Source organism: Bufo gargarizans, chromosome 1 (genome assembly GCF_014858855.1).
Source record: "Bufo gargarizans isolate SCDJY-AF-19 chromosome 1, ASM1485885v1, whole genome shotgun sequence".
NCBI lineage: Eukaryota > Metazoa > Chordata > Amphibia > Anura > Bufonidae > Bufo > Bufo gargarizans.
In genome coordinates, this window is record NC_058080.1 from 257,617,491 (window position 1) to 257,633,214 (window position 15,724).

Sequence of the window (15,724 nt, forward strand, 5' to 3'; positions counted from 1 at the left end):
TCACCACTTAATAAATAACTTAAAGGGGTTGTCCGGGTTCAGAGCTGAACCCGGACATACCCTTATTTTCACCCCGGCAGCCCCCCTGAGCCTAGCATCGGTAACTTCCGCCCGGCAGTGTGTTCGGTGACGTCACCGGCTCTCAGGGGCGGGCTTTAGCTCTGCCATAGCCGTTTTACTGGCTAGGGCAGAGCTAAATCCCGCCCATCAGTGCCGGTGACGTCACCAGGGTTCCTGTCAGCCCAATAGAGAGCCCCAGTACGTCACCGGAACTCCTAAAAATGCCTTTGCCCTGTGCAATTTAGCGCAGGGTAAAGGAGAGCATCGGAGCATGAACTGCTCCGATGCTCCTGTCAGGGGGGCTGCCGGGGTGAAAATGGAGGGATGTCCGGGTTCAGCTCTGAACCCGGACAACCCCTTTAAGGTGTGTAGTTTCCAAAATGCGGTCATTTATTGGCATTTCCACTGTAAAAGTACCTTGGGATCTCTGCATATAGGATGTAGTGCCCAAAAACCATTCCAGCAATATCCACACTCCAAAAGCGAAATGGCGCTCCATCCTTTATGAGCCCAGCCATGTGCCCAAACAGCAGCTTACCTACACATTTATGGCATTTCTGCACCCAGTAGAACCCGCTAAACAATTTAAGGAATGTGGTGTCTCAGATGGCACCAGCTGGGTACAGCATAGTGGTCACTGAAATGCCATATCTGTGGAAAAATTGCAATTTTGCAAGGTCCACTGTACATTCATTTTTGCTCACTCCACCCCTAAATAAATACCTTGAGGGTCACAGTTTTCAAAATGGGGCAATTTGTCAGGGGACTCCATTTATTATTTTACCCCAGAGTCGTACAAGCTGTGTAAATCAGCACAATGGAGCTCAAATGCACATGGTGCTCTTTTTAAAGGTTAGGGCTAGAACATATTTGGCACTAAAATGGCATATTTGAGGAAAAATTGCAATTTTCACTTTGATGTGTATTATTTTTTGCAAAATGCCTGTAGGGTCAAAATGTTCACTATACCTTGGTAGATTCTATAATGGGGTGTGTTTTTTAAAACAGGGTATTTCACCTTAGAGTTCTCGACCAGTGCTGTATAAATCACCTAACTAAGCCTCAAATGCCTATGGTGCTCTTTCTCTCCTGACCCTTGCGGTGTGCCCAAACAGCAGTTTATGACCACATGTATTGTCGTACTTGGGATAAAATACGTAACAAAATTAATGTTCTTTTTCTCCTGTTACCCCTTCTGAAAATAAAAAATCTGTGGCTAAAGCAACATTTTATTGTAAAAAAAATGCAATTTCTCATTTTTACAGCAAGGTGTTTCTAAATTCTATAAAAAGTCCAATGGTGGCCCTCCCCGTTTGAGCCCTCTAGTGTGCTCATACAGAAGTTTATAGTCACATATGGGGTATTGCCGTATTCAGTAGAAAAAGAGAAGGAAATTATAAGGTGCTTTTTCTCCTATTACCACTTATGAAAATGAAAAATTTGGTGCTAAAGCAGAATATTATTTCAAAAATGTAATTTTAAGTGTTTCTAAATTATATGAAACTTCTGCCTGGTCAAAGCTCTCACTATACCCCTCAAAACTTGCTTGGGGCATGTAGTTTCCAAAATGCTATTCAAATTGACCCTGATAAATGTCAGGCTATGGTTAACCCATATTTTCAAAAAGGCCATTAAACCCTTTTTATATTGATCACTCAGTGTACCCTTCCCTACTTATCTTTATTCCCACATTGCTCAAACAGTGTCTAAGAATTTTTATCTGTCACTAGCTGCAAGTGACAGTAAAAGTACACTACAGAATCTGACAGCGCCAGGGGTAGATTGTGTCTACTACCCACATCCCAAGCTGATAGATGTGCTAGCAAAACAAAGCAACAGCAGTGGCATTGTCTTTTAATTATTAGCTTCAGAGTTTGTTTGAGCAATGCGGGATTAAAGATAAGTAGGTAAGGGTATACTGAGTGATAAATATAAAAAGGATTTTAGTTTCCAAAATAGGGTAACTTTTTGGGGGTTTACACTGTAGGGGTACCTCAGAGTCTCTTGAAATGCGATATGGCACCTGCAAACTATTCCAGCGAAATCCGCTCTCCAAAAAACATATGGCGCTCCTTCCCTTCTGAGACCTGCCATGTGCCCCTTGCAGCAGTTTATGACCACATATAGGATGTTTCTGTAAACTTCAGAATCAGAGTAATCAATTTTGAGTGTTTTTTTTTTTCTGTTAACCCTTGCTGTGTTAAAGGAAGAAACTGATTAAAATGGAAATTCTGCTCATTTGGCTCGAAGTAACATTAAAACAGTGATGAACCTGTTGGCCCCACAGTATACAGCTGTGGAGTGAAAAACTCCAATGTGGTGTAAGAAGTGGTTCTAGAACCTTCAGTACAAAGCATAGTAGAAACAGCAAGAAACAATTTATACATAGCTTAAAGTGGATGATTTGCAGTATACATCCAATATAATTTGCCATTACCTCTATGTGGTGCAGCACAGAGCATGAATACATGAGTCTATATATATACAGTTGCAAGAAAAAGTATGTGAACCCTTTGGAATTATATGGATTTCTGCACAAATTGGTCATACAATGTGATCTGATCTTCATTTAAGTCACAACAAGTGCCAATCACAGCCTGCTTAAACTAATAGCACACAAAGAATTAAATGATACCATGTTTTTATTGAACACACCATGTAAACATTCACAGTGCAGATGGAAAAAGTATGTGAACCCCTAGACTAATGACATCTCCAAGAGCTAATTGGAGTGAGGTGTCAGCCAACTGGAGTCCAATCAATGAGATGAGATTGGAGGTGTTGGTTACAGCTGCCCTGCCCTATAAAAAAAAAAAAAACACACACCAGTTCTGGGTTTGCTTTTCACAAGAAGCACTGCCTGATGTGAATGATGCCTCGCACAAATGAGCTCGCAGAAGACCTACGATTAAGAATTGTTGACTTGCATAAAACTGGAAAGGGTTATAAAAGTGTCTCCAAAAGCCTTGCTGTTCATCAGTCCACGGTAAAACAAATTGTCTATAAATGGAGAAAGTTCAGCACTGCTGCTACTCTGCCTAGGAGTGGCCGTCTTGTAAAGATGACAGCAAGAGCACAGCGCAGACTGCTCAATGAGGTGAAGAAGAATCCTAGAGTGTCAGCTAAAGACTTACAAAAGTCTCTGGCATATGCTAACATCCCTGTTAGCGAATCTACGATACGTAAAATACTAAACAAGAATGGGAGGATACTACAGAGGAAGCCACTGCTGTCCCAAAAAAAAACATTGCTGCATGTTTACAGTTTGCACAAGAGCACCTGGATGTTCCACAGCAGTACTGGCAAAATATTCTGTGGACAGATGAAACCAAAGTTGAGTTGTTTGGAAGAAACACACAACACTATGTGTGGAAAAAAAGAAGCACAGCACACCAACATCAAAACCTTATCCCAACTGTGAAGTATGGTGGTGGGGGCATCATGGTTTGGGGCTGCTTTGCTGTGTCAGGGCCTGGACGGATTGCTATCTTCGAAGGAAAAATGAATTCCCAAGTTTATCAAGACATTTTACAGGAGAACTTAAGGCCATCTGTCCACCAGCTGAGGCTCAACAGAAGATGGGTGTTGCAACAGGACAACGACCCAAAGCATGGAAGTAAATCAACAACAGAATAGCTTAAACATAAGAAAATACGCCTTCTGGAGTGGCCCAGTCAGACTCCTGACCTCAACCCGATTGAGATGGCATGGCATGACCTCAAGAAAGCGATTCACACCAGACATACCAAGAATATTGCTGAACAGTTCTGTACAGAGAAATGGTCAAGAATTACTCCTGACCGTTGTGCACGTCTGATCTGCAACTACATGAAACGTTTGGTTGAAGTTATTGCTGCCAAAGGAGGTTCAACCAGTTATTAAATCCAAGGGTTCACATACTTTTTCCACCTGCACTGTGAATGTTTACATGCTGTGTTCAATAAAAACATGGTAACATTTAATTCTTTGTGTGTTATTAGTTTAAGCAGACTGTGATTGTCTATTGTTGTGACTTAGATGAAGATCAGATCACATTTTATGACCAATTTGTGCAGAAATCTATATAATTTCAAAGGGTTCACATACTTTTTCTTGCGACTGTATATATATATATATATATATATATAATTATTTTTTTTTTTACAATATGACAGGTCAACATTGAAAAGGATCAATACATTAGCCTTGTAAGAACTCAGGTATTGTGCCCAGAAGAAAGTAAACATATTATACAAAAGGATACTCTTCACTGTTGCGAATGTCAACCACAAGTAACTTGGGCTTACTAGACTTGGTCTTTTTGGTGGGTCCCTTCGTGTGAAAAGGCACAGTCAGTTCACACAGGTCAATCAGATCCTCTGCCGATATTCGAGGGGACACCTCTGCTTTTAGTTCACTTAACTTGATGGGTTCTCTTCCCTTAAATAAAAAGAGAATAAGTGTAACAATAGTAAATGACCTTACTTAAAGGGTTACTGAATTTTCTGAAAACTTTTAATACGTCATAGAGTTTTGATTGGTGGAGGTCTGAGTGCTGAGATTCCCGCTGATTATTAGAACTGTTTCTAATAATCGCTTCTTCTCCTGCAGGTAGAAGAGAGAGCGCGATAAGCAGACTCCTCTCTCTCCTCGTTTTAGTGATTTGAGTGTTTTTCTGCACTTGGACCCTCACCGATAAAAACTTTTGATACTATTTGTCTTTATGACATATTATTATATTCATTATATATTAACATATTCATCTAGGTGAAATGTAAAGACAATATCACTGAATTCTGACATAAAGGAACACACAGTAACTTAAAGAGGACCTTTCACTACTTGAAAAACTAAAACCTAACTATATCTGTGGGCAGAGCGGCGCCCAGGGGTCCCCCTGCAAATACTAGTATGTCTGGGCGCCGCTCCGTTCGCCCGGTATAGGCTCCGGTGTCTGCAGCTCCCTCTGTTGTACTGGGCGGAGTTTTTGTATTAGGGTTGTCCCTTGCTGCAGCGCTGGCCAATCGTAGCGCACAGCTCATAGCCTGGGACTCCCAGGAGCGGCGCCCAGACATACTAGTAAGTGCAGGGGGACCCCTGGGCGCCGCTCTGCCCACAGATATAGTTAGGTTTTAGTTTTTCAACTAGTGAAAGGTCCTCTTTAAGAGCTACCATATACAATGCAAAGCTAACATATGCCCCTGCATTCAATTATACAGAGTTTTAAGCATGAAACTTAGCTTAATCATTAATAAGTGCACATGGCAGAGCTTAGTGCTGCCTCCCTATCTCTATTATCTGGATTGAGGAGACTTGCATATGCCCTTTTACGTCAGTAGCTCACTAGCAAACTGTGAGCACATGATCCAGGTCAAGATATCAGAAGATCACTGCAATGACCCTTCAAATATGTTTATGATATGGTGGCATAGCTGTACAGCAGGGCCACACACAGAGAATGTGAAGAATTTTTCAAGGGCTGAAGCCAAACACTCTCAGCAACTGAAGACAGCAAGTGTACATTCTAAAAGTAAAACATAAAAAAAAAACTGGAAAACTTAATACAATGACAATACTGGATTTACTTATTTACTTGATCTCTAAGCACTAAGATATAACTAAGAGCATCAGGGTTGGCTGTTTCCATAAGCTATAATTTGAAGGGGTTGTGCCTATAATAATACTTGTTCCCTATCCACAGGAGAGGGGATACATGATTGATCTTAGAGGGTTTGACCTCTAGGACCCAAAGGGATCATGAAAACGCTGTGGATAGAGGCATGTGTTATTAGTGGCACAATCCCTTTAATGAAACATATCACAGAAGGAAATAAAAGAAAAGAAGAAAATCTAACATTGAGTTAGCAAAGCTGGGCACAGAAAGGCTTAAGACATTACCATTTATGGTTGATTTGGGTATCGAACTTTCGATACCCACTCGATACTATTGTCCCGGTATCGATACATACCGGGATTTGCCTTTTATCAATACTAGGCTGTGCTACTGCACAGCCCAGTATCAGAGAATATGGATCGCACTGCTCTCAGCGTGCGCCATGTTCGCTCAGCAGCATGGGTAGAAGGAGGCAGTCTTTCCCTCCCCCTGTGCCACTTCCACCAATGAGAGAGCAGGAGGGGAGGGGCTGTGGCCACTGCGCCACCAATGATAACTAACGTTTAATACATTACAAATACAAGCGTCAGAAACACATTGCCGGCAATGTGTTTCTGCCGCTTGTATTTGTATATTAAACGTTAGTTATCATTGGTGGCGCAGTGGCCACAGCCCCTCCCCTCCTCCGTCTCTCTGCTCTCGGCAATGTGTTTCTGCCGCCGGCTGTATTTATATATTAAACGTTAGTTATCATTGGTGGTGCAGTGCGCCCTCCCCCCCCCCCGTCCCCAGTATTAAAAACATTGGTGGCGCAGTGTGCCCCCCCCCACTCCACAGTATTAAAATCGTTGGTGGCAGTGGCCACAGAGTCCCCTCACCTCCTCTCATTGGTGGCAGTGGCAGTTGTGATCAGAGCCCCAGCAGTGTAATCTTGGGGCTCTGATCGGTTACTATGGCAGCCAGGACGCTACTGAAGCCCTGGCTGCCATAGTAAGCTCCCTGCTGCTGTGTGTACTATGCACAGGGCAGCAGGGACAGTGTAAGATCCTATTCACCCTAATAGAGATCTATTAGGGTGAATAGGACAAGGGATTAAAACATCCCAGGTCTACCCCTAAGGGGGGAAATAGTTATTAAATAAACTGTAAAAAAAAAAACTGTAAAAAAAAAAAAAAAGTTTAAAAAATACACCAAAATAGTATAAATCACCCCCTTTCCCAATTTTATATATAAACAATAAATAAATAAAATATTACATATTGCCACGTCCGAAAAGTCTAAAATATAAAAAAATCTCTCTTATGCAGTGAACACTGTAAAAGAAAAAAAAAAAGAAAAGAAAAACTTTTTAATTCGTCATTTATTTATTTTTTGTCACGCTGTCCTCCCAAAAGATAGGATAGGACTGTTCTATTATGGGCCGGATGTTCCATAAAATGTGGAATGCATGCGGCTTTTTTTGGCGTTTTATTTTTTTTGCGTGGTATCGAGTATCTCAATACTTTTTTATTTATGGTATCGAAACCAAATCAAAATTTTGGTATCAAAACATGCCTATTACCATTATTTTAAAAAAATTGTAAAACTATACAAACAATAGAAAATTTGAAAAAATTGGCCCTGATTTATCAAGATTGATGTGTGCTACACTGGTCTTGATGGGCCACGTGCTGCTGAAATGGTCATTTAAGACAAGTGCAGGCCTTTACTGATGTAAATTACAAATGTGCTAGGGCCAATAGACCTGCCCAGGCACCATGCTTGCCATGTTCCTTTTTCAGACACTGCCGGGAGCAGCATAAAAATGCCAGTTGTGACTAAAGCTAGTCACAATGGCATTTAAAAAGTGGCAAAACCTGGTTTTGTGAGTTTTTTAAACCTAAATCAATGGTGTAGGGGGATGATAAATCCCCTCAATTTCTTTCTAAAAAATTACCAGAAAACTATGATTGAAGAGAACACAGTGTTTATTAGCGGATGATTATTGATAAATATGGGAGATTCGTTTTCTGCATTGGAAACTTTTTGGCGCGTTTCTGTCAGGAGTCGGGCCTTGTAGATGTCTGGAGTGTCTTGGGACATGGAAGAAGAGCTTATTCCTATGTGACTAGATTTGGGAATTGTATGTTCAGGATCGATCTTGCATTGGTAAACAATACGTTTTTTAGATACATCAAGCGGATGAGATATGAGGCCAGGTCGCTTTCAGATCATGTCCTGGTATCTCTGGAACTTACTCTGTTTGTTGACAGGGAAGGGGCAGTATCTCATTTTAGATTAAATCCTCACTAGTTGTCCGTAAAAGACAGTCATGACTGGATAAAACAGGAGATGGCTTTTTATTGGAAGGCTAACTATAAATCAGCTAAAATCCAATTTGTATGTGACGCGTTTAAGGCCATGGTAAGGGGGCTATTTGTTAGCAGCATTTCTCATTTAAGAAGTGGGTATGGGAGGAAGGAGAGAGCTTCAAAAGCAGCGGTGTTAGGCTACTTTCACACTAGCGTTCGGCTGTCCGCTCGTGAGCTCCGTTTGAAGGGGCTCACGAGCGGACCCGAACGCAGCCGTCCAGCCCTGATGCAGTCTGAATGGAGCGGATCCGCTCAGACTGCATCAGTCTGGCGGCGTTCAGCCTCCGCTCCGCTCGCCTCCGCACGGACAGGCGGACAGCTGAACGCTGCTTGCAGCGTTCGGGTGTCCGCCTGGCCGTGCGGAGGCGTGCGGATCCGTGCGGATCCGTCCAGACTTACAATGTAAGTCAATGGGGACGGATCCGTTTGAAGATGCCACAATATGGCTCAATCTTCAGGCGGATCCGTCCCCCATTGACTTTACATTGAAAGTCTGGACGGATCCGTACGAGGCTATTTTCACACTTAGCTGTTTTTATGCTAAAATAATGCAGACGGATCCGTACTGAACGGAGCCTCCGTCTGCATTATTATGATCGGATCCGTTCAGAAAGGATCCGATCGAACGCTAGTGTGAAAGTAGCCTAACACGGGATGGATCAGTTCTTCAGGGAAAAACTGAGAGCGATGCAGAAAGCAGGTCAGGAATACTCTGATTTTCTTCTGGACAAGGCTCAGCAAAGGCAATTTTTGTCCCCAGCAAGGGGACAAAAACAATTTTGTGAATCAGGGCGTCCAGGAAAATTCCTGGCCAAGGTGATATCCAATCAAGATCTAAAAAAAGAAAAAGAAATAGCCAGTATCTGGCGCCTGCGCCGCGGCCGTACCTATCTTCAATCTGCGCAGGCGCACTGAGAGGCGGCCGCTCGCTCGGCCGCTCTATCCTCAATGCGCCTGCGCCGATGACGTCACATCTACACCCGGCGCAGGCGCATTGAGGATGGAGCGGCCGCCTCTCAGTGCGCCTGCGCAGACTGAAGATAGGTACGGCCGCGGGGCAGGCGCCAGAAATTGAATGCAAACAGGCAGGGCCTGCAGAGATTGATTCCGTTCCCTGGCCCTGTCAATCACAATGCGGAGGGGGCGTCATTAGGATTGGAGGATGCGGCTGCTACCAGCAAGTAGCCGCCCTACTTGCAATTTGCATATTTTTGCAAAATTTGCATATTTTAAAAATAGCTTTTATCAAATTCTACTGAACCAAAATGATTATTTAACTTATGTATGCACAGCTCGCAGTATAGGGATTATTAGTAAACAAAAAAACAAACAAAAAAAAAAACGGTTTAGTGGGCTGACAAAAGCCCTTTAAATCAGGAAAAAAATAAAGGGAGCTTTCAAAAAAACACTTCTCGGAATTATACAAAACTAGCAATAATAGCACGGATGAAAAGATGGAGACTTATATGAACTCCATCAAGTTTATGGTTCTTACTGAAGTCAGAGGAGCTCCCTGGATGCAGAATTTTCTTTACAGGAGTTAGAGGCCGCATTAAGGGCCTGTTTTGGAAATTCTTCCCCCGAATCTGATGGTCTCCCCTACGAGCTCTATCGTAAATATGGAGATGTTATACTACCATATTTACTGAGGGTAATTGTTAAGTCCCTGGAGGAGGGTATTCTACCGGAGTCAATGGGCGAGGCGGTAATTAAATTAATTTCAAAAAAGGGAAAGGATTCTCTAGATATTGAGTCCTACAGACTGATATCCCTTCCGAATACTGATGTCAAGCTCCTGGCAAAGATGTTGGCTATCAGGCTCTCCAGAGTGATTCCCTCAATTATACATCCTGACTAGAATGGGTTCATTCCCAATAAAGGTACTCCTCACAACCTTCATCGTCTTTTTGCGAACATACAGTCCCCCAAGGGGATTCCCGCTCCTTGCTGTCTTTAGATGCCTCTAAGGCGTTCGACAGGGTGGAGTGGAAATTTATCTGGAAGGTGTTAGAAGGGATGGGATTTGGACCTAGATTTATTAGTATGGTTAAGCTTTTGTATAAGTCCCCTACTGCGAGACTGAATCTTAACAGTATTTTGTCCCCTAGTTTTCTGTTGTCCAGAGGTACTCGCCAGGGTTGTCCTCTGTCACCACTATTGTTTGATATTTATATTGAGCCCCTAGCACTCAGTATTAGGCAAGACACAATTATTGAGGGTTCTGGAGTGTCGGGATCAGAGGATAGGATTTCCTTATATGCGGATGACGTATTATTCTACATAAATCAAACCAATACTACCCTCCCGAGAGTTATTTACTTAGTTAACTCGTTTGGGGAAGTCTCTGGTCTAGATATTAATTGCTCAAAAACTACCCTTATGTTACTGGATAATTTTGAGTATTTAAGTGAGGGCTCACTTACAGTGTTAAAGGTAGTTAAGGCAGTGGAATATCTTGGTTTCATGATATCGCCTAGTATTGAGGACTATATTCAGCTAAATTTGATACCACTGATAACTAAGTTGAAATAAAAATGTACGATATGGCTGCGACTATCCTTAACTAGAACTGATAGAGTATCTTTAATTAAGATGGTGATTTTTCCCCAACTTCTTTATATCCTCAGAATTTCCCCAGTCTGGATTGAGTATAAGTTCTTTAAAATTCTTGAGAGGATAATGAATGACCTACTTTCGGGAAGAAAGCGAGTGAAGCTAAAACTGGAAAATTTGTATAAACCCTTGGAACACGGAGGATTGAATCTTCCCTATTTTAAGGGTTACTTTATAGCTGGCCAGCTATTGTTATATTGTGATTGGGAGAAAGGTATTTTGTGTAAGACCATGGTTAACCGATCTCCCTTTGATAATATGTTTACATTATTGGAATCGGGGCAATTGATTAGTGTCAATCAAGAGTATAGAGCAACTAGGAAGCAATTTTCTAGATCGTGGACTACTATCAGAGGATGGATAGGGTTAAGGGGTTCTCTTCAGTGCACTTCTTTTTGGCATCATTTTTTTTACAGGAGGTTGATAAACTACTTGTGATAGATTTTGGCAAAAAAGTAATATTATGTATCTTTCACAAGTGGTGAAGCATGGAGAGGTAGTCCCTCTTTCAAGCTTAGCACTAGTAGGAAATTTACTTAATTTAAGTTGGTTTCGGTATTTTCAGTTACGTTCTGCTTTGTTAAGGGTAAAAGAGGTTTCACTTTTGGAGACAGACACTTCCTCACCTTTGAGTGTTATACAATACTACTATATATATTATTAAGTAACTTTTCTCTAAGGTTGCTTCACCGGGTCAGAGGGCCTGGGAAAACGACTGTACGAGGGTTATTTTACAGGGTTGGGGACATATATTTCCTCATTAAAAATTTGTTTTGCGCAACTTTAATTATGTATTGACACAATTTCATATTATACACAGGGTCTATATCACGCCGATTTGGCTTAATGAATGTGGTTTACGAGAATCTTTGAATTGCCCTCGGTGTGGGTCACAGGGGGTGGACTGTCTCCATCTTATTTGGTTGTGTCCAGATTTAAAATTACATTGGGATTCAATCTGTAATTTTATTACTCAAAAACTAAAGATAGTAATCCCGTTGATACCCGAGTGTTGGATATTGAATGATCTTTCTAACTTAATCGGTCATAAGTACCGAAAGATCCTCTTGGCTAAACTTATGTTCCTGGCCAGACTTTTAATTATCTAAACATGGTTTTCCCAATACACTCCAAAATCTTATGAATGGTTATACTTAGTAAATAAGGTTAAGAGATACGAGAATATTTTTTACAACCAAAGGAATTCTGATGAAAAATGGTCCAAGATATGGGGAGAGTGGTAGGCTCCTATTTTTGATCCGTTCCCCTTCTCCCCCTTGCTCCCCACTTACTTATTTCTTATTTTAACTTTATTACTTGATAAAGAGGATGATAAGCATCGCAGGATTGGGGGGGTTAGAGTTTGGATGATTGGGGTGAATATGGGGAGAAAAGTATTATTTATGCTTTTGATTAATTATGTGATTGTTTAAATTTGTTTCTAATAAAAATTATAAAAAAAATAAAATAAAAAAAGAGAGAACACATCATAAAAATGTACCTTTCATCTGTGTTTACCAGTGAGCTGCAAATGCCAGATATGAAATTAGGGTGACATTAATCAAGGTTCTTCATCCAAAAGTGAAAGTGTTTTAATCTTGTACCAGTTAGTATACCCTTTTTCCAGTTAAATGTTCTTTACAAATTATAACTTAACACAAGAGGTATCAGGGGAATTTTTTAAACGATACCGGGACTGTCTCCTTCCACATCTTCTAGAGACTTTTAACGATGCGCTACGAATTGGAAAATCACCTGCATCTATGAGGGAGGCGATAGTGGTGGTTATTCTGAAGCCCAACAAGGACCCTGTTAGACCTGACTCCTACAGACCCATTTCTCTTCTATCAAATGATGTCACAATCGGCTTAATAAGGTAATCACTCCTTTGATACATAAGGATCAGGCTGGCTTCATGCCGGATAGTAGCACGACCAATAATCTCCGTCGACTGTTTCTGAATCTCCAGAGACCGTTAAATACTGGGGGATGTCACACAATAATATCCTTGGATGCTGCCAAGGCTTTAGACAGCGTAGAATGGGAATACCTGTGGGAAGTCTTGGAAGCCATTTGGTTTTAGGCGGGGTTTTGTCTCTTGGGTCAAATTACTGCATAACTCCCCGCTAGCAAGGATTAGAGCGAATGAGATACTTTCCGATCACTTCCCTTTACATAGGGGTACGTGACAGGGTTGCCCCTTGTCCCCCCTGCTCTTTGCGATAGCAATTGAGCCCCTAGCCTGTCTTCTACGTAACTCCCCAGATTGGAAGGGATTTCCAGTAGGCCCCCGGGAAGAAAGAGTCTCGTTAAATGCAGACGATTTATTACTATACGTGGGAGATCTACAGAAGTCCATAGACCCCGTAATGAAGGAGACTGTTGATTTTGGGAAATATTCTGGGCTAAGAATAATTGGGACAAGTCCACAATTCTCCCACTGGATCCTACCCCACCACAATTAGACCTCGCCAGTATACCCCTGCAGCTGACCACCCACTTCAAATATTTAGGTGTGATGATAACACCAATACCAGCCTAAACTGAATTTGGAGCCACTAATTGCTAAATTTGTAGTCAAAACTAATGTTTGGTGTAAGCTGCCCCTTACGGTAATTGGCGCTGTAATCTACTTAAAATGATACTCATGCCACAGCTATTATATATACTACACAACTCGCTGGTATGGGTCCCACAGAGGATATTCTACAAAATTCAGGGGATTTTTAGATTGCTGATCTGGAAAAAAAAGCAACCGAGAATTTGCATAGAGACTCTCCAAAAAAGTAAGGAAGAGGGCGGCTTGTCCCTCCCGAACCCATGGTCCTACTTTATAGCTGCACAACTGCAACATGTCAGAGGGTGGATTAGAACAGTTGACCTAGACTCCTCGGCTGATATTGTTGCTTACAGTATGAAACAAAAAGCACCTATTGCCTCAGTGGAAATGAGTAGGCAACAGCCTCTTGGTAGGAAACTTCCCACAATCTCCCTTATAACCAAAGGTTGGTCAAAATTTAAGGAATTGGCTAATCTAACAGGTTTCAGCGACAATACGCCTTTATGGCGAAACCCCCAATTGCCAGAAATATTCAGGCTAGAAGGCTTTTCCCCATGGGAGGAGAGGGGCATATTGTTATGGGCCAAATTCAATCACATGGAGTGTTTAAACCTTTTACCCAGCTTCAGGAAGAGTTTGGCTTACCCAAAACGGCATTTTTTTTTTATTCCTCCAATTAAGACATGCATGTCAAATGCAATTTCCAAGGGGTATAGTAATTGCCGTCTCCCCTCCTGTGGTAAAACAGTTACTGGAGAGGCAGGTCCACCAAAGGCCTGATATCCCGACTATATAAATATATACTTGACGCCAATGCCCCCTCAACCCCCTTGGTGGTAAAAGGAAAATGGGAAGAAGATATGGGGAACAATGGAATGACGTTCTGGCTTTAACTACTAGTCTTACACTGAACGAATCTCAGAGACTGTCTCAGCTATATTTAATACACAGAGTGTATAGAACCCGAAAATTTCTATTTAAAATAGGCGTACGACCAGACTCCACATGCCATCGCTGTGGAGCAACAGAAGCGACATTGCTTCATATGGTTTGGAATTGCCAAAAATTGGGAAAATATTGGGAAGATATACGAGAAATCATAGCCGTAACGACTCAGATAAGATTACCCAACGACCCCAGAGTCTGTGTATTGGGTATACTGAATTCTCCAGAAATAGACGATAAAACGTCTCTGTGTATTCCCAGAATGTTGTTTCAGGCAAAGGTTTTTATCGCTAAACATTGGATACGGGGAAATTCACCCAACAGACAGGAATATATAAATAGGTTAAATACTGTTTTACGCATCAAAAGAGGGGTTTATGTCAAGGGAAAATGTCGAAACAAATTCCTGTCAATATGGAAGGGCTGGTTGGAAGCTGGGAAGTTGGCTTCATTAGCACTGACAAGAGATTGCATAAGAAGGCAACTATCCCTACTGGGCCACTTACCTTAACTCAAGCTGTCTACTAGGGAAGATCGCATACTCACTTTAGTATCAGTTCTCATTGAAATGGCCTTTTTGAGATATTATTAAATAAAAATAGTGTAATTATCTCTATGCAGGATCAAGCAAGGGGGGGGGGGGGGTTGGTAGGATGTTAAGTAGTTGTTTAGCATTATTTTTGTAACGTCCTGTATCTTTATAATATCAAGTTTCTGTCTATGTAATTTATATTATACGCTGACTCGATGTTATTATAGTGATGGATCCATTATGTTGTTGGGAACTCGATGGATAGACTGACAGGATCTTTGTTATTGTATTCAAATCTTTATTTTGTTAATAACTTTATTGAGAATCAATAAAAAGTTATTCTGATTTAAAAAAAGAAAGCTTTATAACTTTCATTACGCAAACCATAGTTAGGCTTCGTTCACATCAGGAGAACGGAAAGGACGGAAAAGGCACATAACTGAGCCCTTAGGACCCCATAGACTATAATGGGGTCCGTTATGTTTCTGCTCAGAAGATGATTTTGAAGCGGAGACAAAACTCCTGCATGAACAACTTTTATCTCCGCTCCAAAACCATCTTCTGAGCGGAAAGATAACGGACCCCATTATAGTCTATGGGGTCCTTAGGCTCCGTTTGGCTCAGTTATGTGCCTTCTCCGTCCTTTCCGTTCTCCTACTCCTAAACGGAGCAGGAGAACGGAAAGGCTGAACGGTGATGTGAACAAAGCCTTACCCAAATATGGAAAATCCTTTTAATGAGTAAAAATAAAATCAGAAATGTAAACAAATATTAAGGAATATTAAGGAAGTCTAGGGTTACAAAGCAATGAAAAAATGCATTTATATACATGATTGAGAAATTAATTTACATGTAACAGCATAAATTGGCACAGCACTCAGTAAATCATGGATCAAATCTAAATAAAGTAAATACAGATATATGAAACATTCTGGACCACAAGCAAGATTATTGATGGATGATTTATTGAGTTATTTCAACTTCACAAGCCCTCCACATTTCTGGAGTGTGGGTGACATTGTTTATAATAATAATTTATATGTACAACATATTATATATACGTATATACT

At 41.2% G+C, this 15,724-nt stretch overlaps 1 protein-coding gene across 1 annotated transcript in view; it reads right to left on the reverse strand.

Annotated features, from left to right (window-relative positions):
• The window catches only part of TBCK (TBC1 domain containing kinase), a 342,207-nt gene that overhangs the window by 45,904 nt on the left and 280,579 nt on the right, over positions 1–15,724 (reverse strand). The window contains exon 24 of the mRNA XM_044302639.1: positions 4,304–4,479. Within this exon, the coding sequence (XP_044158574.1) occupies positions 4,304–4,479 (176 nt within the window). The remainder of the gene's footprint in view (positions 1–4,303; positions 4,480–15,724) is intronic.